The sequence below is a fragment of the Sorex araneus genome, chromosome 2 (assembly GCF_027595985.1).
Source record: "Sorex araneus isolate mSorAra2 chromosome 2, mSorAra2.pri, whole genome shotgun sequence".
NCBI lineage: Eukaryota > Metazoa > Chordata > Mammalia > Eulipotyphla > Soricidae > Sorex > Sorex araneus.
The window spans coordinates 334,481,720-334,506,663 of NC_073303.1; the positions used below are offsets into that span (position 1 = coordinate 334,481,720).

A 24,944-nucleotide genomic window follows, 5' to 3' on the forward strand; every position below is an offset into this window, starting at 1 on the left:
GCTGTCCATGAGGGTGGGCCAGTGATCAGGACTCCCTTGAGAACGAGCCCTGCAGCCTCAGCCAGGCTCGGGCACCTGTGCCACAGTTGATGCTATGGGCCAGTCTAGCTGTGCAGTTGTCTGCAGAGGCAGAATTCAGGAGAGCAGAATTCAGGAAGCTAATGGCACTGCCATCCTTCTAACAGAGAGAATCTTCTGTTTCCAGTTACCATTTAAATTATTTTTAAATGTATGCTTCAGTGGGACTAGACGCATTCTTTCCCCCAGCTATCACCATCATCCATCTCTCAGACTCCTTTCATCTTGTGGGACTGAGACTTCATACCCTTGAAGAGTAATTCCTCCTTCCCTGCCCCTCAGCTCAGTGCCTGGCACTCCATGTCCTTTGTCCTCCGAATTTGACTGCCTACCTCATATAAATAGACGCGGACTCTGTATCTGGCTCACTGCATTTAGCCTCACCTCCTCCAGACCCATCCACGTTGTGGCACGGGGTTGGACTTCATTCCCTTTTGAGGCTGAGTTATATTCCTCTATATGTACACAACACATTTTGTTTATCCATTTGTTTATCAGTGGAGAATCAGTCCTCTCTGGCTTTTCAGAAATGGTGCAAACTAACCCAAATGCTTTGAGGAGCATGGAAATAGTCTTTGGTTACCAAATTTGACCTGCGGATCAGTAGGTTTACATAGATGTTTGCTGAGCTGAGGGCGCCTTAGAAGTAAATAGTAAGAAAAAGGATGAGTGATGTGCATACTTTATCATAATTGAGTCGTATGCCACCAGCAAACACGAATAGCACCAATGTTGAGGATAGTAGTACTGAGCAACCATTTGCAGTAACAATAAACATAATGCAAGGTCCTGTTCCAGTTATAACCTGAATGTGGTCCCCACCTGCCCTATTGACGAGATTTCTTTTTTCTCCAAAGCTCAGTTTAAGCCTCAGCAAGAATATGCCCTAACACATAGTTCTTACAAAAATATTAAAATAAAAGGCCTTTTGTGACTCCTCTATGATTATTCTCCACTGCTGCAGTTCGCAGCTCCTACAGCTGGGAACCACAGGACAGTGCAGGGAGGGATCCCTGGTCCAGTGCCCGTTCAGAGCCACGCAGCTTGTACAATGCTCTGAGTTTGAGAGGACCAGGTGAGATAAGGTTGCATCTAGGGCCGGAGCGTTAGTTCTGCAAGTAGAGCGTTTGCCTTGTATGCTGCTGACCTGGGGTTCAATCTCGAGAATCTCATATGGTCACCGGTGCCTGGCAGGAGTGATCTCTGAGCGTTCCTGAGTGCAGAGCCAGGAGTAAGTCCTGAGCACTGCCGGGTGTGACCCCCAGACAAACACAGTGGTTGCATCTAACCAGCTCACCCCTTCTGAATATGCGGTGGTGGCTGTTGCCGTAAGTGGCTGGCCATCCTGTTAGCTTTCCCTCTGTGCAGGAGGAACAAGTGTGACGGGGCACTGGGGCCCGCCTGAGCTTGAACCTCGGCTTTATAGTGTACATCCAAGTCAGCTTAAGTACACTTAAGATGAGCACTTAAGTCTGACCTCCATAGCCTGTTTTCTTACTGTGAAACAGACATCAAAAATTCCCCTTAGATAAAAGGAGTCTGGGATATCTGTGAGGCTCTAGGGAGGCGGCCAGGGTCCTCCCTGAATTTGGACGTTTCCTTTCCTCCTCATCTGGGACAAAGAGCAGGAAGCCCAGTTCATGCCGCCCTCTCCTGCTCCGGTCTCTTATCTGTCCTGGAGGATAGAGAGGTTGCAATGAGGGATCTGTTTGGGGGCCATACCCACTGCTGGGATTGAATCAGGGTTGGCTGCATGAAAGGCAAGCATCTTAACCCCTGTACTGTCTCTCCGGCCCAGGATGTTGATACACTGTATCAACAGTGATATCAACAGTGATACATTGTATCACTGTCATCCCATTGTTCATTGATTAGCTCGAGTGGGTGCCAGTAATGTCTCCATTCGTCCTAGCTCTGAGATTTTAGCAGCCACTCTTTACTCGTCCTTCCCAACAGTGCCGCATTGGAGGCTCTTTCAGGGTCAGGGGAATGAGACCCATCATTGTTACTGTTTTTGGCATACTAAATACGCCACGGGGAGCTTGCCAGGCTCTGCCATGTGGGCAGGATACTCTCGGTAACTTGCCGGGTTCTCCGAGAGGGAGAACTAGACAGTAATGTTGACTGCCAGCTACAAATTTTTGACTTTCTTTAATGTTGTTGCAGAAACTGGAAGAGAAGTTCCGGCTAAACAGACGAGAACTGATTGCCTTTGAATTCCCAGTGTTAGTGGCCTTGGAATTTGCCCTTCATCTGCCCGAGCACGAAGTCATGCCCCATTACAGACGCCTGGTCCAGAGCTCCTAGCACAGGGCCCTCCTGCACAGAACTGCACTTACTACTGGAACGCTACCGAACCAGGCCTCGGCCTAGCACACTTTCTCCCACGCCAGCTACCCGGGGAGCTTCAGGGAGTCTGCAGTCTGGCTAACCGAGATGAGCTCCAAGCTGCTTACAATACCACTTGCGAGACCCCTCCGGGAGCAGGGGATCCTTGGGGCTCCACGAGTGAGAACTTCCAGCCTCGCAGTCCAGCTGGCCTTCCTCCCAGGCCCACACCCACCCACCTGGCAATTGTGGCGAGCAGAGAATCGTGCGGGTGTTCGGCGACAGCTTTGCAGAGAGGACCGTCCCTGTGTCAAAAGAACGTGCCAATTTTTTTTGTAGCCGCTCTTGGACATGTGCTTCCTGTGGGGTATCTGTGAACGTGTGTGTCTGAGAGATGCTGCACCAGCCTGAAGCCCCCAGTCCCCAGCCAGGCCACCCCTGCTGTCCTTCAGAGCTCAGCCGGGGCTCATGAGCCTGTTGGACTCGGCCACGCTCTCTCCAGAATTGCTGGAGGCAGCCCTGGTCTCCGTCCCCTCCTCCGTCTTTGGGGACGACGTCATTCCTCAGCAGGACCAGGAGGGGCAGTGGGCTGGCTGTGGAGGCACGGGTGCAGGCCGCCTCTCCGTAGGCCTGGGGGGCGGCTGTTCAGGGCATGCGTCCCGTGCTCTATGTTAGAGTGCCTCAGCTGCACGTTTACGGTGCAATCTCTCTCCAAGTGTTTTCTACGAATTTAGGCGGGAGGCCAAGACGCAGGAGCAAGGCAGCGAGGCTCTGAACAAACTGCATCTTGACTTCAAGTGGCTCAAGGCCACGGCGACTCTCAGCGCTGTACCCAGGATACAAAATCCCAGATGTGTGACGGCTCGGAAGGCTCCAAGATCTCCTGACAGAGCGGCTGGAGCTAAGGCCCGTCACCGCACTGTCACCTCCTTGCCACAGCGGGGAAGGGCCGCCCCGGGGTTCACCTGACTGGAAAAACAAAACAAAACAAAACAAAACCTGTGGTCCTATAAAAAGAGAATTAAAATATTTTATTGTTTCTATTTCCATGTCTGTGTGTGTGTAGACGCTTCTCCCCAGCTGGTGCTGGCCCTGTGTCCCAGATCCGTCTGCTCCACACACACATTTAGAATCTGACAGTCATGTGGCACTTGTGAGAAGTTCGAGGGCCAGCCTCAGGGGAGGGCAGACAGGTCTCAGCCTTCTCCAGAGTCGCAGATTTCACTGCGTTTCCACCTAAGTATTTTGCAGGCACGTTTTTCTCTGCTGGATTCCATGGTAAGATGGGGGCCAGAGGGGCTGGAGCATGGCACAGCAGGTAGGGCATTTGCCTTGCACACGGCCAACCCGGGTTCGATTCACAGCATCCCATATGGTCCTCTGAGCACTGCCAGGAATAATTCCTGAGTGCAGAGCCAGGAGTAACCCCTGTGCTTCGCCAGGTGTGACCCAAAAAGCAAAAAGAAAAAAAAAAGATGGGGGCCAGAGGGCCTGAGAGAGAGGACAGTGGGGAGACACTTGGTTTGCTCGAGGCTGACCCGGGTTTCCCACCAGGAGTGCTCCCTGAGCACAGAGCCAAGAGTAAGTCCCGAGCACCGCCTCTTGTGGGCCCTCAACAGTGACTAGTGGGGGCACATGCTGAGCATGGCCTCCTGGGCTCGGCCCCTGATGTGTCCGACCTGCTGACTGTGAGGCAGATGGTGGCAGACCAGCCAGTGTCCCAGGGCCTAATGGACAGGCAGTGTCCGCGCTGCCCCTCCTGGGTCCGTGCTGTCCTTCGGCCTCTCAGCGGCCGCTGCTGCAGGTGGGGGACATCTCTGCCATGTAGAAAGCGCCCACAGAGCTCCTGCTGCCCATCTGCTCGTGTCCCCTGCCAAGCTCAGGGGACCACTGATGAACAGTTTTGGCCCCTCCACCCAGGCCAGGGGAAACTGCATCTTTGAATCAGCCGTGACTTTTTGGATTTGGGGGAGTTTTAACAGTTCCTAAGATGCACTTATAAGGAAGCTGGTACTTTCTTTTACGAGAAGCATTGTAGATGACTGTGACCTTGGGGGTGTCTGGGTTGTCACCGAGAACCGTTGGAAGCGGCTGGGGATGGAGGAGTCGAGGCGAGGTTTCCCTCCGTTCGGAACAGGAGTGCTCGGAAGGCAAAGGAGGCGGGGCAGGTGGTGAGCGGCCAGCACTGCCCCGCTGTGGGCCTCAGACTCGTCCCAGCCTTGGGCTTTGGCAGAGGATCAGGGAAAACCTGCCAGAGGGGCAGAATGTTCCAGAAGACCAGAAGGCTCTGCCCTCCAAGCCAGCAGCCTGGGGCAGGTGAAACCCTTGCTGAAGCCTCTCCGCGCTGCCCCCCTCTTGCTCCTGGGGTGATGCTGGCAGCCCTGCTGGGCTCTCCCAGACCCCCCTGGTCAGCATGGACCATTGTCAGGTCAGAGGCAGCGACCAAGCGAGCATATGCGCAGATGCACTGGTGCTGCTGCCGTGTCTGGGCAGGATGCCACACTGTGGCCTGCTTGCGAAGGGTCCCCTCACCCTTGCTAAGCCAGTGACACTGCGAGCGAGTCTCAGCCGAGTACCCGGCCAGGGAGAGAGAGCCAAGGACTGGGGTGTGGGTCTTGCAGGTGGAGCCCCTAAGTCTGATCCCTTGGACTATATGACACCCCCTCCCTGCACCAGACAAGTCCAGGTGTGCTCCGGCACGGCTGGGGCTCTCTCTGGTGGCCAGCACTGTCCCAGGACATGCACTGCGCTGTCAGGCCCTGGTGACCAAGTGTCCCCAGGGTGGCCCCCACCACACCCTTTCCATACAGAGAAGCGATGTCGGGGGTATGTGGGGGGGGGGGGCGGGGGTGTAGATTGGGGCTCGACGGAGAGACACTCCAAGGTGAGGCCACCCCAGTCAAAGGTACAGATGTGGGAGTAGGAAGTTGGACCTTGAGTGGGTCCAGCCAGAGCTTATCTCCTGGAAGGAAGGAAGCAAAGTTCCAGAGACCCTGCAGTTCCAGATGTCTCTCTGGCCCCCTTGCTAGCGGGGGTGTCAGAGACCGTGGGGCTGACTCGCACATCACAGAATCTGAGGGGTGGACCCAGCTTCAGGGGCTGGTTTGGTTGTTTGCGGGGGCCACACCTGGTAGGACTGTGTTCAAGATCTACTCCTGACTGTTTAGGAGTTGCTCTGGGCAGTGCTTGGTGGGACCAGGGTGTGGTGCCAGGGATCGAACCCGGGCCTCAGCCTACAGACCTTCCTCCCCGACCAAGGCCTCAATAGCTTGTTCTTGTTTTTGGTGAGCCAGGGGTGTGGAGAGGGGCTCCCAAGCAGTGCTCAGGAGGCCCAGGGCCTCGCCAGTGACTCAGCTAACCCGGCTGTGGTTCGTGCCAGAGCCTGAGCATGCAGTGCTGCTCAGGTCCTGTGAGCTGGAGAATCCCTGGGCCATCCCAGGGGTGCTGGGGCCCCCAGGGCCGCACCCAGCGCTGCTCAGGGACTGAAGAGGGGTGGGAGATGGAGCCGGGTCACGCGTGTGCCCTGGCTTCCTGCACTCACGCCTGGCCACAGGTCGAGTTTGAAGTCCGTTCAGGTGATTCCGGTGTGCAGTCAACGCTGAGAACCACGACTTCAGGCCGCTGGGTCCAGGATGGGGTTCACCACTGTCTCCCCAGCGCAGTGTCTGGCCTGGAGAACTCACCAAAGAAACATTGGTGGAGGGGTCAGAGCGACAGCACAGCGGGGAGGGCATTTGCCTGGCACGCGGCCAACCGGGGTTCAATCCCCAGCATCTCATATGGTCCCTGAGCACCGCCAGGAGTAATTCCTGAGTGCAGAGCCAGGAGTAGCCCCTGAGCATCGCCAGGTGTGACCCCACCCACAAAAAAAGCAAAAAAAAAAAAAGCTGGTGGAGTTGAGGGAACTGAACTGCCAGCACAAAGCCAGTCGCCCCCTGCAGACCATCTTTCTCTGTAACTCTGCACCAAGTCTCCACTCAGCTCTCTTGGCTCTCTCGGGGCTGACCCTGCAGACCCCAGCACAGGCTCCCCACATGTCGCTGCCCAGACCAGGTGGGTCGTGACGTCCTTCCACCCTTCCCTGGTCTCGGCCCCTACAGATCCATGCTTCCCCGGCCCCCATGAGGTCCCCTTGCCTGTGTTCAGTCTGCCTGGCACACCTAGTGGGTCATCGAAGCAGTGGACGATCAGGAGCTGACTACTGCCAAAAGCTCTCTGCAAACCTCACGGCACTGGGCAGCGACTTTGCAGGCAGGAGGCAGGAGGTCTGAGTTCAACCCCCAGCACTGCATACTCCCCTGAGCACCAAGCAGGGAGTAGCTCCTGAGTGTTATCAGAAGTGGCCCCCAACCACAGAGCCAAGCCTTTCTGGAAGGCGGGAGGAATTGACCCACAGAAGCATCTAGAACAGATGGGAAAGCTCAAAGAGCTTATATGCAATGGCCCTGGTCCTTGTATCCAGGTTCCCCCCCAACCACTGGACATGGCCTGGACCCTCGGGGCTTTATAAAATATGACAAAAAGAAGACCCGTGGGAGGCTGAGCAGGTCTCCTGCCAGAACCACTATGAATTACAGCTTAAGGAAAAAGAAGCAGACCCCCTTCAAGGCTTATCTGGAATTCCTGGGGAGACCTAGCGCCACGAGATCCTAAGTCAGATAGAATTCTTTTTCTGAGGCAGCTGCCTTCTCCCATGAAATTAATTTCCCTTTTATTTGCTAAAAGAAAACAGGACACAAATGGAACAGATTACTTTCCCCTCTTCTCTACTTGCTGGGGAGAGTGGCAGGAGGGAATTTCAGGGGACGGGGCAGAGGAGGGGGCAGAGCAGCTTCTCGGGGGAGCCGGTCACCAGAAACAGGAACAATCTTGACGGCAGAGGCAGGGCAGGGAGGAACGAGCTTGGGCGTGGGCAGCCTTGGACGTGCCTCCATCCCCCTGATGGGGGCTCGGCCGCTCAAGGGAAGTTGTTTGGGGGTGTTTATTTGGGAGGGTGCAAGGGGAGGTCACACCTGCAATGCTCAGGGATCACTCCCCGAGGCTCCGCTCAGGGACCCTGTGGTCCTCCTGCCTGCAGACCACGGGCTCCTGCTCTCTCTGGCAGCTGCTCAAGGACCTTTATTTCCCCCCTCAGGGGTGTTCTGAGAGCCCTGGGGAGAAGGTACAGTAAACACAGGGTCTGAGACATGGAAACAAGTATTGTTTCCTCAGCCTAAGGGAGTCAGCAAGAAAAGGTCTTTTGATCCTGCTCTAAAGGAAGCCACTTGGGTTTCCAGAATGCCCCCGTGGCCGTGGGGTGTGCAGCTGTGCAGCCACCTCAGCCTATCAGCAACAGGCCGGCCGCAGGGCAGCGGCATCCAAGGAAGGGGCCGAGGGGCGGGAGAGAGCCTTGATACCACGTAGGATGGGGTGGGGCACCCTGCAGAGAGGCCAGCAGATCTCTCCTCTCCCCTCCTCTTCTCCTCTCCCCCTCCCCTCCTACCCTCCCCTTCTCTCTCTCTCTGTCTCTGTCTCTCTCTCTCTGTCTCTCTGTCTCTCTCCCTTTAGAGCCCCATTTCACTGACTGAAATGAGAGTCAAAGGGCCACTGAACCCCCAAAGAGGTCCAGTCACTTAACTTCTGGTCTGTAGCAAGGTCAATTTTAATATTTCAAGCAAGACAAACGTGACAGAAAGAAGCCAGTTCCGAGCCTCATCGGCCACTTCAGCCTCCGCCCCTGCTCTCTTTCCCCCCAGATCTCCGGCAGTCATCACTCTGGGGGGATTTCAGGTCCAGTGCAAAGGAAGGCCACATGGACCAGGCTCTCTCAGGGTCCTTGGCCGTCTCACACACCTGTCCGCCTGAAGCAGGGCGTGAGAATTCCCCAGCAGCCAGCTCTTCTGGAAACAGTTGCAGTTCAGGCGAGCACAGCATCATTCCCAAGTGCTGCCATGTGCTCGGCCCCTGAATTCCTGGATCTCAAACACCCCCAGGGACAGCGCCAATGGGTGGGGCTGAGGCACTCAGTGGGCAGCTGCACCGGAGAAAGGCACAACTGACCTCTGACCTCACAGGTATTAAGAATCCACTAGGAAGCACTTCCTGGCCAACTGACACCCCCTGTAAAATACCGGGGGGTGGGGGCAGGGAGGCTCCATTTCTCCTTTTCAGTAGAGCTCTGTTATGACCGGCTGCTGCCAGTACCTCTCTCCTTTGCCGCTTCCCTCAGCCCTGGGCAGATGAGCAACAGAAACATCTCCTGAGCCCAGTATCTAACTGCAATTTTTTATTAGCCCCACTTTTTAAAAAGTAGGGGCTGATAGTATACTTTATTTAACCCAATATGTAAACATCTTATTTTAGGTAATAGTTTTCATGATAAATATAAAAGTAGCTAGATATTCCACATCTTTTTAATAATCCTAAATCTTGAGGCTGGAGAGATGGTACAGGGGTAGGACACTTGCCTTGCATGTGACTGACCCCAGTTCGATCCCAGGCACACCATATGGTTCCCTAAGTACAGATGATCAACCCCTGAGTACTGCTGGGTGTGGCCCCCCAACCAAAATATCTATTTCTTAATCCTCAAGAGAGATGTGCCCTTAGACTTACCACACATTTGTATTTGGACCCACCCAAGCTCAATAGCTATGACTGGCTAGCGATCAGCCTTCAGGAGCACAGGTCTAGAGAGAGGAATTGGGTGGCCCTCCCTTCCCTGAACTAAGTGACCAGAGTGCTGGCAGGAGACTGGGCCTGTGTGAGGTGTCAGGACCCCTCCCCAGGGATAGCCACTTGCCCATGTCCTCTCCTGCAGAGACTCAGGAGAGAGAGAGAGAGAGAGAGAGAGAGAGAGAGAGAGAGAGAGAGAGAGAGAGAGAGAGAGAGAGAGAGAGAGAGAGAGAGACGAGCAAATTACCAAGAAAATTAACGGTTTTATATCTATCCACAGTAGATCAGGAATAACACACAGAGCCCAGGATCCACTGAAAGAAGGCGTATTCCTCACTTATACATAGAGGAAAAAGCAACTCCCTGGCCTTGCCTGAGGATGCACACACAGCTCAGGAAATCGAGGCCCGCACAGGGGCCTGGACAGACAGCACAGGGGTTAAGGCGCTGGCCTTGCACGTGGCTGCTCTGCTCCGACCCCAGCACCACACACGGGCTCCTGGGCACTGCCAGAAGTTAGTCCTGAGTGCAGAGTCACGAGCAAACCTTGAGCACAGAGAAACAGCAAACCTTGAGCACCACTGGATGTGGTCCCACCACAAACAAAGCAAACCCACACAGGACACTGTTGGATGTCAACCCTAAGTGTTTTAGGCTTCATGGGTGAATTACCCCTTTCCTCTTCTCAGAGAAGCTTGCCATGCCCTTGCTAACTTCCCTAATTTGGTTAAAGTCTATCTTCAACCTTTCCTTTGTGTTGGATATTAACCCTAAGTGCTTTAGGCTTCATCAGTTAATTGCCCCCTTTCTTCCTCCCAGAGAAGTTTAACATGCCCTTGCTAGCATCCCTAACTTAGTTAATCTTTAACCTTTCTCTTGTATTTTACCTCTCATTGTCACAGGTCCTCAAGTCAGTCTTGATTACTTGTAAGCCAAAACTTTCTGGTAATTCTGAACTTGTATTTGTACTGCTTTGTATTTGAAGTGTTGTATGTTTGTACCTGCTTTTCTATTTCCCCTATAGCCTTTTATATTTTACTGTAGAGCAATGTTTTTGGTTAAACACAGAAAGACCATTAATGCTATGCTTTTAATATTTGGGAATTGATTGACACTGAAATATACCTACTCCTGGGCATTATTACTTGGTCATAACTACTTGACTCAGGCTTCAGTTTCTGTAGTTCCTAACACCCCAAAAGGGAGGTCCCACTGTGGGACTGGGATGGACCCGGAGTGAGTGGCAAAACTACCTGGCATCGAAATGGGACATTCTAGAAAGCATAAATGCATGGTCTTGATGCAAACTGTTACAACCTAAGAGACAGAACCCCCATAAGGAAGGACTAACTGAACTGGCCTGAGGACTTAGTCTGGGATTTATGGTAAAAGCCTTCCTTGCTCTCAGAGCCCAGACAACTAAGTGTTTGAAAGCCTTGCTTGCTCTCAGCCCAGAGAACTAAGTGTTAGGATCTTTGTCTCTTACTGTGTTTATCCAAACAACTGCAAATATTGATAACTTAGATACTTAGAGGAAACACAAAAGCAATGTAGTTGTCCCTGGGAGACAGAGTGTCTTCTTGAATTGACCTCCCTGAGAGAATTCCCTCTGCCAAATGTTTATCTATGTAAATGTCCTTACCTCAACCCCCTTCAGATGTTCTATAAGTATGCTAGCAACTCTGCATTAAACGGGCCATTTTCACCATCGGACTGTGGTCCCCAGCCTCCCTGTCTCTCAGTCTCCCCATGTCTCTGTTGGGGAGCCCTGGGGAGTTGGGGAGGTGGCTCAGGGCCACCGAACAAACACACATGTCCAGCAGCAGCAGCAGCAGTCCCCGAGGATTACTCTGTGAATTAACAGGATACCACCAGGTGAGTCACCTAAATAGTAGGGAGTGCAGGGGATACCTGCAGATTTTTTTAAATTTATTGAATCACCGTGATAAGACATTACAAACTTGCTCATGATTGCGTTTCAGTCATACAATGTTCCAACACCCATCCCTGCACCAGTGTAATTTCCCAGTGCCAGTGTCCCCAGTTTCCCTCCCACCCCTTCAAGCCGCCCCCCAGCCCCAGCCTGCCTCTATGGCAGGCACCTCTCTTCTCTCTTTCTGTTTCTCATTTTAGGCATTATGGTTTGTGACACAGAACCTTCAGATTCTTGACCTGAGGGCCTGGGGGCCCAAAGAGGCCCAGAGAATGACTCAGGGGACAATGCCTCGAGTCACAGAGCTCGGGCTCAGCCAAGGATGAGGACTTGGGTGTAAAGGCTGAGGTCTGAGACTGACCCAAAAGCCCAAGAACTGGAAGCATCGGGAACAGGGTAGCAAGCGGTAGCAGCGAGCTGAAGAGACGCCTTCTCTTCTCCTGTCCTCGGCTAATGTCAGACAGGAAAAGAAAATCTAGATTTTAAAAGCAGTGGGATTCTGGAATGCAATTAAAGAAAAAAAAGAAGAAGACGAAGATAAACAAAAATCCTGATTTGAGTCTTTATTCAAATCATCTGAGACTTGGCAGTGATTTTTGTTTGGTTTGGGGGGCCACACCCAGCAGTGCTCAGGGCTTACTCCCGGCTCTGAGCTCAGGGATTGCGTCTGGCAGGACCCGGAGGGGACCATATGTGGTGCTAAAATCAAACCCAGGTTGGCTGAGTGCAAGGCAAGTGCCCTACTTGCTGCACTATAGCTGCTCCTGCAGCCATTTTAAGGGAGGAGGGGACAGGGAGGAGCACAGGAGCAGGAGTCTCAGGGCGTTTTCCTGGCCCTGCACTCAGAATCACTCCTGGCGGGCTCTGGGGACCTTAGAGCATGCCCGGGATCAAGCCCTACAGGTTGGCTGCGTACAAGGCAGAGGTCCTACCTGCTGTATAATTACCCTGGCCTCTCCTGAAGCCATTTTTGAGTTGAATTCTTTTGGAATTCTGGTTCTCCTCACTCTACCTGCCTGAATAATGCCTGCAAAGTGGCGCAAGATGGCATTTGGGGCCCAGGGGGCAAGCTTTGCATACTGGAATCCTGAATTTGCTCCCCGGCCCCGAGTCTAGCCAACCCTGTGCACCAAGCCAGAAGGGACGCCTGCGCATTGCTGGGTATAATCCAAAAGCTGGAGAGTGGGGGAAGGTGACATTTGGACAAATGCCACGTCATGAAACTGGAGAAGCACTGGCCTCCCAAGTATTGAGGGCTGGCCAGCATGTGGAAAAACTCTAAACTCAGATTATTATTTTCTAAAGAGTGAACTGAAAGCACCCAGGTGCCAAGGTCATGCTGAACACCTTTACCAAGGTCATGTGAACACCTTTACCGTACAAGATGAGCAGAGAGCAAGGACAGGCGAGGCAATGAAGCCATTCTGGGTCTGTTGCCACTGACTTCACTTTCCGAGGCTGTTTCCAACAGCTGGAGAAGACCTGGCCTCTGGCTGCGCCGGCTCGCAGTGCTAGGAAGGACCAGGCTTCTCATCAAGGCTGGGGGGGCGGGTCTCTGGGGGGGCAGGGAGGTGAGTGATTCTCCTTCGTGGGCATCTCACTGCAGGGGCAGCTTCCAGGCTGGAGGAATCTCACTGATTCCTTCCCCACCTCAAAATGACCCAAACCAAGAGCTGGATGACCAGGGAAAAGCTTTTTTTTTTTTTTTTTTTTTAATGTATAGATGGGCAGCAATATCTGAAGTCAGACTTTTTTTTTTCTTTTCTGATGATGCTCCAGGGTTACTCCTGGCTTTGCATTCCTGGGAGGGCTCAGGGGGCCATATGAATGCCAGGGATCAAACCCAGGTCAGCTACATGCAAGGCAAACACCCTATCGGCTGGACTCTCCTCGGGCCCCTGAAGTCAAGATAGTTAGAAGAATAGGGGTCACCCCCATAATGTGTGTGTGGGGGGGTGGCGTGGAGATGAGAGTCTGAGCAGAGGTACCCAGGGGTACTGAGGGACCCCCAGGCCACAGCTGGTAATGCCAGGGGAGGCCCGTGTGGTCCCATGGATCCAACTCAGAGCCGTGCACACGCTAGACACGTGCTCTAAACACGTGCTCCAATCTCCAAACATCTTCTCAGCCCCAGGCCTCAATTCCTTTGGGGCAGTGGGAGGTCGGGCCATACTCCTGGTGCTCAGAGGTTACACCTGGCTCTTGGCTCGGATGAGCCCCAAGTGGCACTCAAGAGAGTGACCCCTGGCAGTCTTCGGGGGGACCATATATGATACTGAGGATCAAACCAGTGTGAGCCTGCCCGCCTGGGGCAGGGGAAGGCTTGGTCCTTCCTTGGGGGTTACCCGTGCGCCCTGGTGGATTCTGGCTTGGCCCAGAATGTGCCCTCAACCTTCATTTCTGCCCCTGCCTGCAGTCGAATGCCCCGCGAGGACCCTCTCTGGGCTTTTCACTGGACAAGACGGCAGGACAGCAAGGAACCCTGTCCCAGAGGCACCTCCAGTATAGGAACACGCAGAGGGAAGACTCCCCCAGCCTCCCTGCCTCCTCCCCTACCCCATGTGGGAGCAGCTCCTGGCGAAGGCATGTGAGGAGGACGCGGAGACTGGGGGCCCCACAATGAGGCTCTGATGAGCAGCGGGCGCCGGAGTGAGAAGGGTCCTTGAGCTGGCTCTCTGGAGCATCCCCCACGGGTGTCTCATGCTGGCCTGCTCCTCAGGCGGCAGTCCGGGGGCTCCTTCAGGAGATCTTCCACTCAGAGAAGACCAGCAAGGCCTCACCGAGTGCGCCGAGCAGGAGGCTGCAAACACGGGGAGAGCACAGGAGTCAGCGGGCGCGGGAGGCGGCTGAGAGGGAAGGGGGCGCGCTGCTCACGGCGTGGCGGGGAAAGGTGGAGGGGAGCTCCTCTCAGCCTCAGGTGCTTCTCTCTTAGCCTCCGGGTCATGCCTGGTGGTGCTCAGGGATCACTTCTGGCTCTGTGCTCAGGGGATCAAACCTGGTTGGCTGTGTGCAAGATCAACATCTTTTTTTTCTTTCTTTTTGGGTCACACCTGGCAATGTACAGGGGTCAGTCCTGGCTCTGCACTCAGGAATTACTCTTGGCAGAGCTCAGGGGACCATATGGGATGCTTGGAATTGAACCTGGGTCAGCCGCGTGCAAGGCAAATGCCCTACCCGCTGTGCTATCGCTCCAGCCCCAAGACCAACATCTTAACCCCTGTGCTATCTCTCCAGTCCTCCAGGTGTGTTCTGCTACAGGGGTGACAGACACGGGAAGCACACTGACATCCTGTGATCTTATCGTGATGACGGACCCGGTCATTTCATTTAGATGAATGAGACATTCAGTAGGGCAAAACACACGTAGGGGAAATCCTGAACGCCACCCCCAAGCAGAAAGAAAACAAGGTACAGGCCGGAGCGATAGTCCAGCAGCAGGGCGCTTGCCTTGTGTGCCGCTGACCTGGGCTCGCTCCTGGCATCCCGTATGGTCCCCGGAGCGCCACCAGGGGTGATTCCTGAGTGCAAGCCAGGAATAAGCCCTGAGCATGCCAGGTGTGGCTCAACAACAACAACACAACAAGAAAATGAGGCCCGGGAGTTGGAACTAAGAGAGCAGGGGGAGAGCTGGGGCTGAGAAAGAGCTATTTCACCACGCCTGAGCCCTGAGACAGCCGAAGGGCTGTACATTTTCTATCTTAAACTTCTCAGCAGACAATCTGGTGTCCTTCCCCTTGAGCACCTCTGCAGACCATCACTGGGGACCGTGATACGGTGGGGGCGGAGGACCCTGAAACACTCCCATTCAAAGGCGCCGGCTACGCTTTCGAGGACACCTGTTCATTCCTTTCCTCTCAGCCCTCACTTGGTTCCCAGGCCCCCTGGAACCCGTGCACACAACACACCACCCAGGCCCGGCAGCCTTTGTATCTCTCACAGGGATGCGGCGTGTCTCTCGGGCACACACAGGCTGTGTGGCTCATGGTCCCAGGGGAAGACACCAATTGTCCCCGAGACTATGGGGCATGAGAGGATGAGACTGACAGCTCAGACAGAGCAGGCCGTCCGGTCGGCGTCTGTTCCTCATTTGTGCCGCGGGACAAGAGACGCTTGCAGCTCACAGAGGCTTACCAGGTCACACCCGGGCTGGCCTAAAAATGACAGTCAATCAAACAGGGCTGTTTCCAGGGGATTGTCCTGCCCTAGCATGATCCCTTCTGCGGTGGCCCCCCGTGGCTGGTGGGCGGCCCCGGGCCTACTGACCACTTCCAGCAAGAGGCACCTCCTGTTGTGCAGAGCAAACCTGTGGGCGCCGAGCATTTCCCAGCATCTGTGGGAGGCCCTGGAGGCAGCTCCCGGCCACTCGGGCCCAGCTGTCCTTTTGGTTCGCCCGAGTCCACGGCTGCTCACTCAGCATCAGAGAACCAGAGAACTCCTGCATTGGTTACCAAGGGCCAACTGTCAGTCCTAAAGGACCTGATGTCTCCCGGGGGTGGTGACTACTGGGAGAGATGCTGGTCCAGTGGTTGGACACTGGGGGACTGGGTGGGGAGAGTGAGCTGGGAGACTGACCCCCTCCACCCAGGCTACTACTGGGATGCAAAGGAGGCCTCAGGTAGAAACTACGAGTTGGATGGACCCTGCTCTTTCCTCCAGAATCACCCCAGTGACAGAAGCATGCATTCTCTAACGCTCAGGGATACTCCTAGCTCTGTGCTCAGGGACCACTCCTGGGGGTGCTGGGGGGGGCAGGCTCTGAGCTAGGTATCAAACGCAGATGGGCTGCATGTAAGGCAAGTACCTGGCCTGCACTGCTCTCTCTCTAAGCTCCTGTGGCTCAGTGCTGGGGGGGGTCACTCCTGGAGGTGCTTGGGGGACCGTGAGCTGCTGTCTCCCAGACCCTTACCATTATCTTTTATAGCACTGTTCCGACATCCAGGTTCCCAAATACCCCATCTGAAAACATGAGCCATGTGCCAGGCCCTGAGACCCTGTGGCCCATCCCTCCAGACACTGGACGGCCCCGTGCTGGCCTCTGGGAGGGAGAAGAGTTGACAGCGAGGGAAGGTTTTCCTCTCACAGGCTGCCGGGTCCAGTGTCCCTTGAAGAATGTGCACGCCGTCTTCTTAAACCCCAGGGAAGTGCAGTGCCATCAAGAGCAGAAGCAGGGGCTAGGCAGAACTGTGGCTGGGAGTTTTGTTTCTGCCAGTGTGATGGGTGGGAGGGGGCTGGGGTGTTGGGAGGGGCTCCGCCATTTCTATCCTTTTCCCACTAATCCTCCTTAATCGCCAAGGAGAAGAGCCAGTAGCAGCTGGCCCTGGGCACTTCCACTCCCACGGCCTTAGAAGATGCCCGGGGAACAACCTTGCATTTCATGCCTCTGGCTTAGCTAGTTTATGAAACACCAAAGCAGCTTAGCAAATGCTAAATGAAAACAAATCGTGGCGATTTGGAATTCTGTCTGGAGAGCCAGGGACATGCGCTTTGATGCTGGTTTTTCAACAGTAGGGGAGGCTGACAGGCGGAGCCAGAACCTTTATAGCATTACAACCCTTTAAGTCAGCGCTTAAAGAACTGTTTGCAAATCTCCTAACCCCCGTTCCTGAAATGGACTCGTTGCACGTCCCCAAGGCACAGACACGGGTGGCGGTGAGCACCCAGCCAGAAGCAACAGTCGCCCGAGCTTCTCCGACTCTTGGTGCTCACACAAACCCCATCTCTGTTCGCATCCATGATGTGGTACATCACTGAATTCCTCTCGAGCCTTCCAGAACTCAGACTGTGTCCTCCCCTCTGCCGGCCCAGCCCCCAGTGCAACACCCACTAAAATATTCATTCACCGAGGGACAGAATGTTTAGACTGGCTGCCCTCATCCTATTATTTGTTGTTTTGCTGCTGTTTTCTCTTTAACTGCCCCCTGGGCCGGCCGTCTGCTGTGAGAACCCGAGGATGTGGTGCTGCTCAGGCCCCTGCAGAGACGGGGACCCCGTAGGTAGTAACTGGGGGTACAGTGCTTGGCCTGTGCCCTCACTCCTGCACTATCTCCCCAGCCTTTTTTCTCACCAAAAACTCAGCTGGCCGACACGCCACGCCTTTAGGGGCACTGCAGAGTGACAGCTCCCTCTGAGTGAGCCTTGCTGAGCGGTAGGGACAACAGTGTTTTAGGGGGCTCTTCTTAGCACTGTTTTAACTGTAGAAGCCACCCCAGGCCGTGCACTGAAGCCATTGCTGGCGATGTTGTTTTGGGGCCTGCTGATGCTAGGGGTGGCTCAGGCCACACTCAGGGTGGGAGTACAGGTGGGGTTCGAACAAGGGCTCCTTGTTCAAAAGCTCCAGCTCCGGGGCTGGAGCAATAGTCCAGCGAGGAGGGCTTTTGCCTTAAATGCAGCCGACCCAGGTTCAAGCCCTGGCATCCCATATGGTCCCCTGAGCACCGCCAGGAGTAATTCCTGAGTGCAGAGCTAGGAGTAATCCCTGAGCATTGCCAGTTGTCACCCAAAAACCAAAAACAAACTAACAAACAACAACAACAAAAAAAAAACAAGGGCTCGCTCCTACCTCAGAGGCACGTGCTCTCCTGGTTGTGCTCTCTCTGGCCTGAGGTTTCAAAAATTTAACTCCAATAGAAAACATACATTTCAAGTGGGATCTTAGAGGAGTTTAGAGATCTGCTGGGGGAAAATTTTTGCCCAATAAATAGACTTGGGCAAGGGCCAGGAAAAATAGCTAACGGGGCTGAGAATGTACCTGGCATGCTTCAGGCCCTGGGTTCAATCCCCAGCACCTGCATCACCATGGGTGACCCTGGTGGCCCCTGAGAATCCACAGCTGAACAGCACGACATTGCTGGATCCAAGTGTCCCTGTGGAAGCAGACCCCAGGCCACACCAAAAAATCTCTGGGGAGATCCCACACTGGAAATATAGGCTTGGGCAATCTCCATAAGGGCTTGTAAAATTAAAAGGACGAGGCTGCTCCAACCGGATGGCCCAAGTCCATTTTCTAAAGTCCCATGGCAGGTTCCTCGAGTGATGGGCAGAGGAGGGAAGCTGGGCAGGGCATCCCGGAACATCAATACAAGAGGTTGTATTGATTTCTCCTTTCTAGCATCACAGCTAAACAACTACAAGGGAAAAGTGACTCTCCTGGTGTAAAAGGAACTCATGGCCAGAGAGACAGCACAGCCGGTAGGGTGCTTGCCTTGCATGTAGCCAACATGGGTTCAATCCCCAGCACCATGTATGGTCCTGGCAGCCCAGCCCCTGAGCATGGCTGGGGTTGGCTCCAAGACCTCAAGAAATTAATAAAATAACTCAGATAGGAGGCATCCCCAGGAAATTCCACTCCACAGGAACACCGCTGGCTGTTCAAAGCGTTGTCTTTCCTGGGTGATGAATCCCTGTCACGGAAATCTTGAAAGGGAGGGAATTAATATTTAATAGGCCTCGCAACATTGCTAATTAAAAATCAATCTATAAATATGGACCCTTGAGAGATCTGGGGTGGGGGCAGTCTCCCACACAGTGCTGAGGAGGCCCGGGGGCACTGCTGGCAATTTTCAGCCCACAGGGCCCACGGGTCGATGCCCGGGCCTGTGGGGCTGAGCATAAACCTGGGTCAGGCACACCCCATCTCCTACCCCTTTGTTCTTTTTTTTTGAAGGGGGGTCACACTCGGCAATGTTCAGGGGTTACTCCTGGCTCTGCACTCAGGAATTACTCCTGGAAGTGCTCAGGGGACCATATGGGATGCTGGGAATCGAACCCCGGTTGGCCGCGTGCAAGGCAAACGCCCTACCCGCTGTGCTATCGCTCCAGCCCCCACCCCTTCAGTTCTTTCTGGATTTGCTCTTGGGGTGTCCCCAGTCGTAGCTGCCGAAGCTCAGACCCAGGGCCCTGTGCATGGCAGGCATGGGCTCCAGCCCTTCCGATGCCCCCAAATATTGCTTTTATAATTAAATGCAAGAGACGTCACTCCACAGCAACAGGTGCTTTAAACTCAGTTCCGCAGAAGCCGAGTGGCATGGGCCTACAGCCTGCAGTTTGTCTTGTGCACAGTGTCCAGAAGGCTAGACACTCGCTGCCCACTCGAAGGGCAGGGAGAGGCAAATGTGAAGGCGGCCCGGTCCTGGAAGCGACCGAGCTAGCGGGCAGTCCCCTGTGCTCACAACCGCCCCTGGGTAGAGGCTGACAGTGTCACAGGAGGAGACTGGGCCCTGTGGCTGATCCCAGCCTCCGCCTGGAGCTAAGCGAGTCCCTTAAGGTCGTGCTGAGATTTCCAAGGGCATTTTCTGCCCTAACTGAGCAAACGTTTATATCAGTCATTCCTTCCCAGCAGCCGGTACTCTGCTCCAAGAAGCATTTGTCGATGTCTGGAGGTGTTTCTGAATGTTTCAAATACAGGGTTACCTGGAATCTAATTGGGGAGGGGGTGGTCACATAGCTGCTAAACATCCTCCAGGGCACAATGGCACCAAGAACAAAGGATTCTCTAGCCCAAAAGGTGAACCATTGACCCCAGTTTGATCCCCAACACTAAATATAGTCCCCTGTGTGCCGCCAGGGGGCACTCATGAGCACAGAGCCAGGAAGAGCCGGCGAACACTGCTGGGTTGGGGTTCAAAACTCTACCCCACCCCACAAAAAAAATAGATGAACAAGAACAAGGCATGAAAGAAGGCCTGCCTGGGTAAGCTCTCCTCCGTGCAGCTGACCAAGGCTGCCAGTGCTCACTGCCTGCAGTGACGGTGCAGGGGCCTGGGCAAGACTACCCGCAGGGCCCGGCAAACTCACTGCAAACACACACGGAGGCAAGAAGGCTGATCTCCCTCTTCCAGCCTGGTGCTGCAGCTCGTGGGCTGCTCAGGGCCAGCTGACACCCATCCCGTAACTGTGCCACATGCAAGCGCAGACCCAGCTAACAGCAGGCACATGGGCTTATGCAAAAGCACCCAACTTCTAAATGTCGATAAGAATTTAGCATCTGCTGGGGCTGGAGTGATAGCACCGCGGGTAGGGCGTTTGCCTTACATGCGGCCGACCTGGGTTCAATCCCCGGCATCCCATTGGTCCCCCAAGCATCGCCAGGAGTTCCTGAGTGCAGAGCCAGGAGTAACCTCTGAGCATCGCCAGGTGTGACCCAAAAAGAAAAAAAAATTTAGCATCTGCAAAGCAGACCCAGGAAGAGTGCAGTGGTGAAGGCACTAGCTTTGCATGTAGCTGAGCCCCACTTTAAATCCTTGGTAGCACCGCCAGGACACAGAGCCAGGAATGGTCCTAGAGTCTCACTGTGCGCACCGCCCCCCACCCCGAAACAAACAGAAAAATCAGAGGAGCAAATGCCACAAAATAGTAAGTACAGATGCACGGGGTCGTCCTAACAGAACTGGCCTTTGCTTTGTGACTTCTGATGGGACGAAGGTCCCTCACAGCCTGGCCACAGTCGGTCTCCTCAGCCTGCCCCAAGTAGCAGGACAGGCAGACCAGCTCTGTATGGCTATAAAAATCTGCAGGACCGTCGGACACGCCTTCTCGGCCGCCTCACTTTGTGGTTGGAAAATTCTTCAAGGTTGGAAACACGCCATCCTCCGAGTCAAGAGCTCTCCAGCACCAGGAAATTCCAAAGCCACGGTTCCCTCTGCAGTAATCACACACGCCGTTTCCTTGATGGGAGTACACACTGCCTCTTCCCACTTGGTTCATGGCATTCCATGGCGTTCACAGGCCGTGACACCGCCTGCAGACAGGGCCTGGGGCAGACTTGGCCAGAGCCAGGCCCAGAGCCCTCCCCCACCGCCGGGAGGGGCGCCTCGTCTGCTTAGCCCACTTGGAGTGACACTGGGGCTTTTGTATTATTGGTTCACTCTGAAACCTTGCAAAAATCTGAGTCAGCGAAGGCTTATTTGTAAGAAAGAAAAATACCCTCAAAAATGTGTATCGCCACCATGAAGGTTTCTGAAATTGGGGCAGTGAGGCTGCAGACGCAGCTGTACGGTGGAGCCCAGGCTTCACGTGGCCCTGGGTTCCATCCCTGGCATACTCACAAAAGTAGCACTGTAGCACTGTCGTTCCATTGCTCATCGATTTGCTTGAGCAGGCACCAATAACATCTCCATTGTGAGATTTCCTGTTACTGTTTTTGGCATATTGAATTATGCCACGGGTAGCTTGCCAGTTTCTGCTGTGCGGGTGGGATACTCTCGGTAGCTTGCTGGGCTCTCCGAGAGGGAGGGACAGAGGAATCAAACCCAGGTTGGCTGTGTGCAAAGCAAACGCCCTACCCGCTGTGCTATCACTCCAGTCCACACACAAAAGTATGAGTAATAAATATGTCGGCAGAAAGCTGGGAAAGATCTCAAAAATGTACTGGGACACAGACGCTTCTTTCCCTGGCAGCTGGGATTTGGGGGTGTCCACTGGCTCACAATTTGTGTTATCCCTTCCCAGAAAGATAGGGGCAGATGACGGAGGCGCCACATGCTCTGTCCCAGCTCTGGTTACCAAGGGTTCAACCAAGCATCTGACCATTGGCACCTTCTGCCCCTCTATCTTGCTCTCTCTTCTTGGGGAAAGAGGGGCCAAATTCTCTTTCACTCTCGACCTGGCTAAGTCTCACCCTTCTGTGTGAGACCCGGTTTTATCATCTTTTCCTCTTTCTCCTCCGTCTTCTCATTCACAGGGGAACCAGTAAATTGCCTTTTTCATTTCTCCCTGCCCTGGCAACTGCTTGAATGCCGGACAATGTTCCACACTTTGTTTTGTATTTTTGGGGGCCACACCCAGAGGCGCATAGGGGCTGCTACTCGCCCTGAGTTTGCCTGGTGCCAGAGAATCAAAGTCAAGTCTCCTGCGTGCAAAACAATAGCTTAGCCCTCTGAGCTCTCTCCCTGGCCCTCATGTTTCAGATTTCTTTTTGTTATCATTGTTGTTGTTTGTTTTGTTTTGTGTGGAGGGGGTCACATACCCAGTGTGCTCAGGACTTGCTCCTGTCTCTGCACTCAGGGATCAACCCTGATGGTGCTTGAGGGACCATATGGGATGCCGGGGATCGAACCCAGGTCAGCTGCATGCAAGGCAAGTGCCCTACCTCCCCACTGCACTCTCGTTCCGGCCATGTTTTAGATTTCTTAACGGTTTCCACATACTCTGCATACTATAGCTACTCAATAAAGATTTTCAGCCAAGGATGGTGGAGATTGCTCAGAAGTCAAGCGCAATGCCTTGCAGGTGTACGGATCTCCACGCCTGGCACTACATGGCCCCCTGACCTCTGAAGAGGGTGGCCCTGGTGACCCAAGCCCTGAGCAGAACAAGCAGGGCCCCACTGCCAGGCACCAGAATTGAACTGTCTGGCCAGACTGGTCAAGCATGTCATTGGGAGTGGCTCTGCTCTCTGAGCACTCCCTCTGACTCCCCCAGCCCCCGCAAGTGAACTAACAGAATTACAGCTTTTATCAGTTCATGCATATCAATATCAGCTGAACTGATATCAGGCCAATACCCCGCTCCAGAAACAGAACACCATCAATGTACAATCTGCCAGCAACCCCTGCTGGGGAAATTTTTAAATTTTAAAACATACATATTTTTTAAATGTGTCTATTGGGCCTGAGCAATAGCACAGCGGGTAAGGCGCTTGCTTTTCACACAGCTGATCTGGGTCCGGTCCCTGGCACCAGACATGGTCCCCTGAGCCTTGCCATGTCTGCAGGTAATCAGATGGTCCCTAAGCTCAGAATAACACTAAAATCAATGACAAGATCTTTTTTTCTAAAAATAACCATTGGACATTCTTAGTTCACTCCCATCGCTCCCTGACAGAAACAGAACTGTCTGGTCCTCGAAACGCCCCTGCTTTGCTGGGTCGCCTGGGTGTGCTTTATGGACGTGACAGTAGGGGGGAGGAGGAACATTTGAGCCAATTCCTCTTACATCTCCCTATGAGCCGTTTGACCGAGATGATATCTACACTGCCGGTGAATCCTTATTATCCCCCAACTCAGTTCTAAGGAGATACTTGACAGGTTGTAGGGCCTGTACCATTATATATGTTATATCGGGTTCTAGATCATATAGGTTGCAATGTATATCGTAATATCACTGTCACTGTCATCCCGTTGTTCATCGATTTGCTCGAGTGGGCACCAGTAATGTCTCCATTGTGAGACCTGTTACTGTTTTTGGCATATTGTATACGCCACGGGTAGCTTGCCAGGCTCTGCCGTTAGGGCGTGATACTCTCGGTAGCTTAATGATATACACACTGTAATTTTGTGTTCTTTGTTTTGGGGCCATACCCAACAGTGCTCAGGGCTTACTCCTGGTTTTGTGCTTAGGGATCTCTCCTGGCAAAGCGCAGGGGACTATGTGGTGTCAGGGCTAGAACTCAGGTTGGCCTCGTGAAAGGCAAAAATGGTCTACCCTCTGTACTGTTGTTCAGACCCAATATACACACTTTTAAAACAGTGGATCCCCAGCAGGGGTTGCTTTGGTGCAGCTGTGTGGCAGACTGGTATACGGTGAAGCTGGTGAGGCTGTTTCTGGAGCGGGCACTGGTCTGGTACCAGATTAGCATGTGAAAAATCACCCCGCTGTATACTCATGGGAAACACAATCTTCGGAGACTATATATTTATACATCAATAAACTACCTACCCAGGGGCTGGAGCGATAGCACAGCGGGTAGGGCGTTTGCCTTGCATGCGGCCGACACGGGTTCAAATCCCAGCATCCCATATGGTCCCCTGAGCACCGCCAGGAGTAATTCCTGAGTGCAGAGCCAGGAGTAACCCCTGTGCATCGCCAGGTGTGACCCAAAAAGCAAAAATAAATAAATAAATAAATAAATAAATAAATAAATAAATAAACTACCTACCGAATGTCACATTCTGACACCTGAGAGTAAAAATAATACAGGGAGAAAGTCAAAAAATTTGCATTTTTATCTCTTTCTGCAAAAGACTTACCACCCCACAGTGGCGCTGGTCAGGATCACATCAAACAGCAATATTGAGACAGCTGCTGTGATTACCTGCAGAAATAATTTCAACACCAAAGGTCAACTGAGCAGCAGGACTTCGCCCAAGTCATTCTGAGAAGCTCAGTTGGGATCCCCAACATGAGCCATTTCCTCCCCCCCCTGGACCCTTCCCCCGCCTCACTTCCCCCTCCAAGCTGCCTCCCTCTGAGCCAGGCACTCCATGTGGAAAAATTCACATGTCCTGGAGGTGAGACTCTTCAGAGGAGACCTTCCGCCAGCATCTCCCTCCTGCTACCCTCAGCAGGGAAGAACACTCATTTCCACCTTGCCTCAGTTGTACAGAGTTCATCCTCAAAGTGGGGGTGCTCAATTCCCAGCCCCCAGATTCTCCAAGATGAAAACCTAGCCTGCAGCCCCACTTTGCCGGTAGCACCAGCCCTATGTCTCGTTCTACCTCACGCCACGTTCTAAGAAATCAGGTGCTTCCTGGGGAAGGGAGCAATTAAATCTGTTTTTTTTTTTCTTTTTGGGTCACACCCAGCAATGCCCAGGGGTTACTGGGCATTGAGGAAGTACTCCTGGTGGTGCTGGGAGACCATCCGGGATGCCGGGATCGAACCCGGGTCAGTCGCGTGCAAGGCAAACGCCCTACCCGCTGTGCTATTGCTCCGGCCCCGGGAGCAATTAAATCGAACATTTCTAGCATTCAAAGGAAAGGGAAGTGTCGTCTCCCTGCTCCTGTCCCCACGCTGGAATAATAGCATCATCCGCCCCCCAGGGAGAGCAATCCGGAGACTCCCACCCCAGCCTCTCACCAGCTGGCACAGAGTGTGTGAACCAGAGATCCCCCTTCCCCCTGGGTGAGCACGAGGAATGTCTGCTCAGGAAAAGGTTATTGTTTCTGCAATCAGAAATGCAAAACGGATCCTGATCCCGTCAGGAATCCCCTACTGCTGTCCAGGACTGGCCAGA

General features: G+C 53.7%; 2 protein-coding genes across 5 annotated transcripts in view; one reads left to right on the top strand and one right to left on the bottom strand.

Moving 5' to 3' along the window:
* Window positions 1–3,449, top strand: part of CABLES1 (Cdk5 and Abl enzyme substrate 1) — a 105,070-nt gene extending 101,621 nt beyond the window's left edge. For all 3 annotated transcript variants that reach the window (XM_004606120.2, XM_055126059.1, XM_055126060.1), the window contains one exon: window positions 2,245–3,449. In XM_004606120.2, the coding sequence (XP_004606177.2) occupies window positions 2,245–2,385 (141 nt within the window). In that variant the 3' untranslated portion in view covers window positions 2,386–3,449. The remainder of the gene's footprint in view (window positions 1–2,244) is intronic.
* Window positions 3,450–11,541: 8,092 nt separating this feature from the next.
* Window positions 11,542–24,944, bottom strand: part of TMEM241 (transmembrane protein 241) — a 117,253-nt gene continuing 103,850 nt past the window's right edge. For both annotated transcript variants that reach the window (XM_055129339.1, XM_055129337.1), the window contains 2 exons: window positions 23,959–24,023; window positions 11,542–13,793 (listed from right to left, as the gene is read on the bottom strand). In XM_055129339.1, coding sequence (XP_054985314.1) covers window positions 13,733–13,793; window positions 23,959–24,023 — 126 coding nt within the window. In that variant the 3' untranslated portion in view covers window positions 11,542–13,732. The remainder of the gene's footprint in view (window positions 13,794–23,958; window positions 24,024–24,944) is intronic.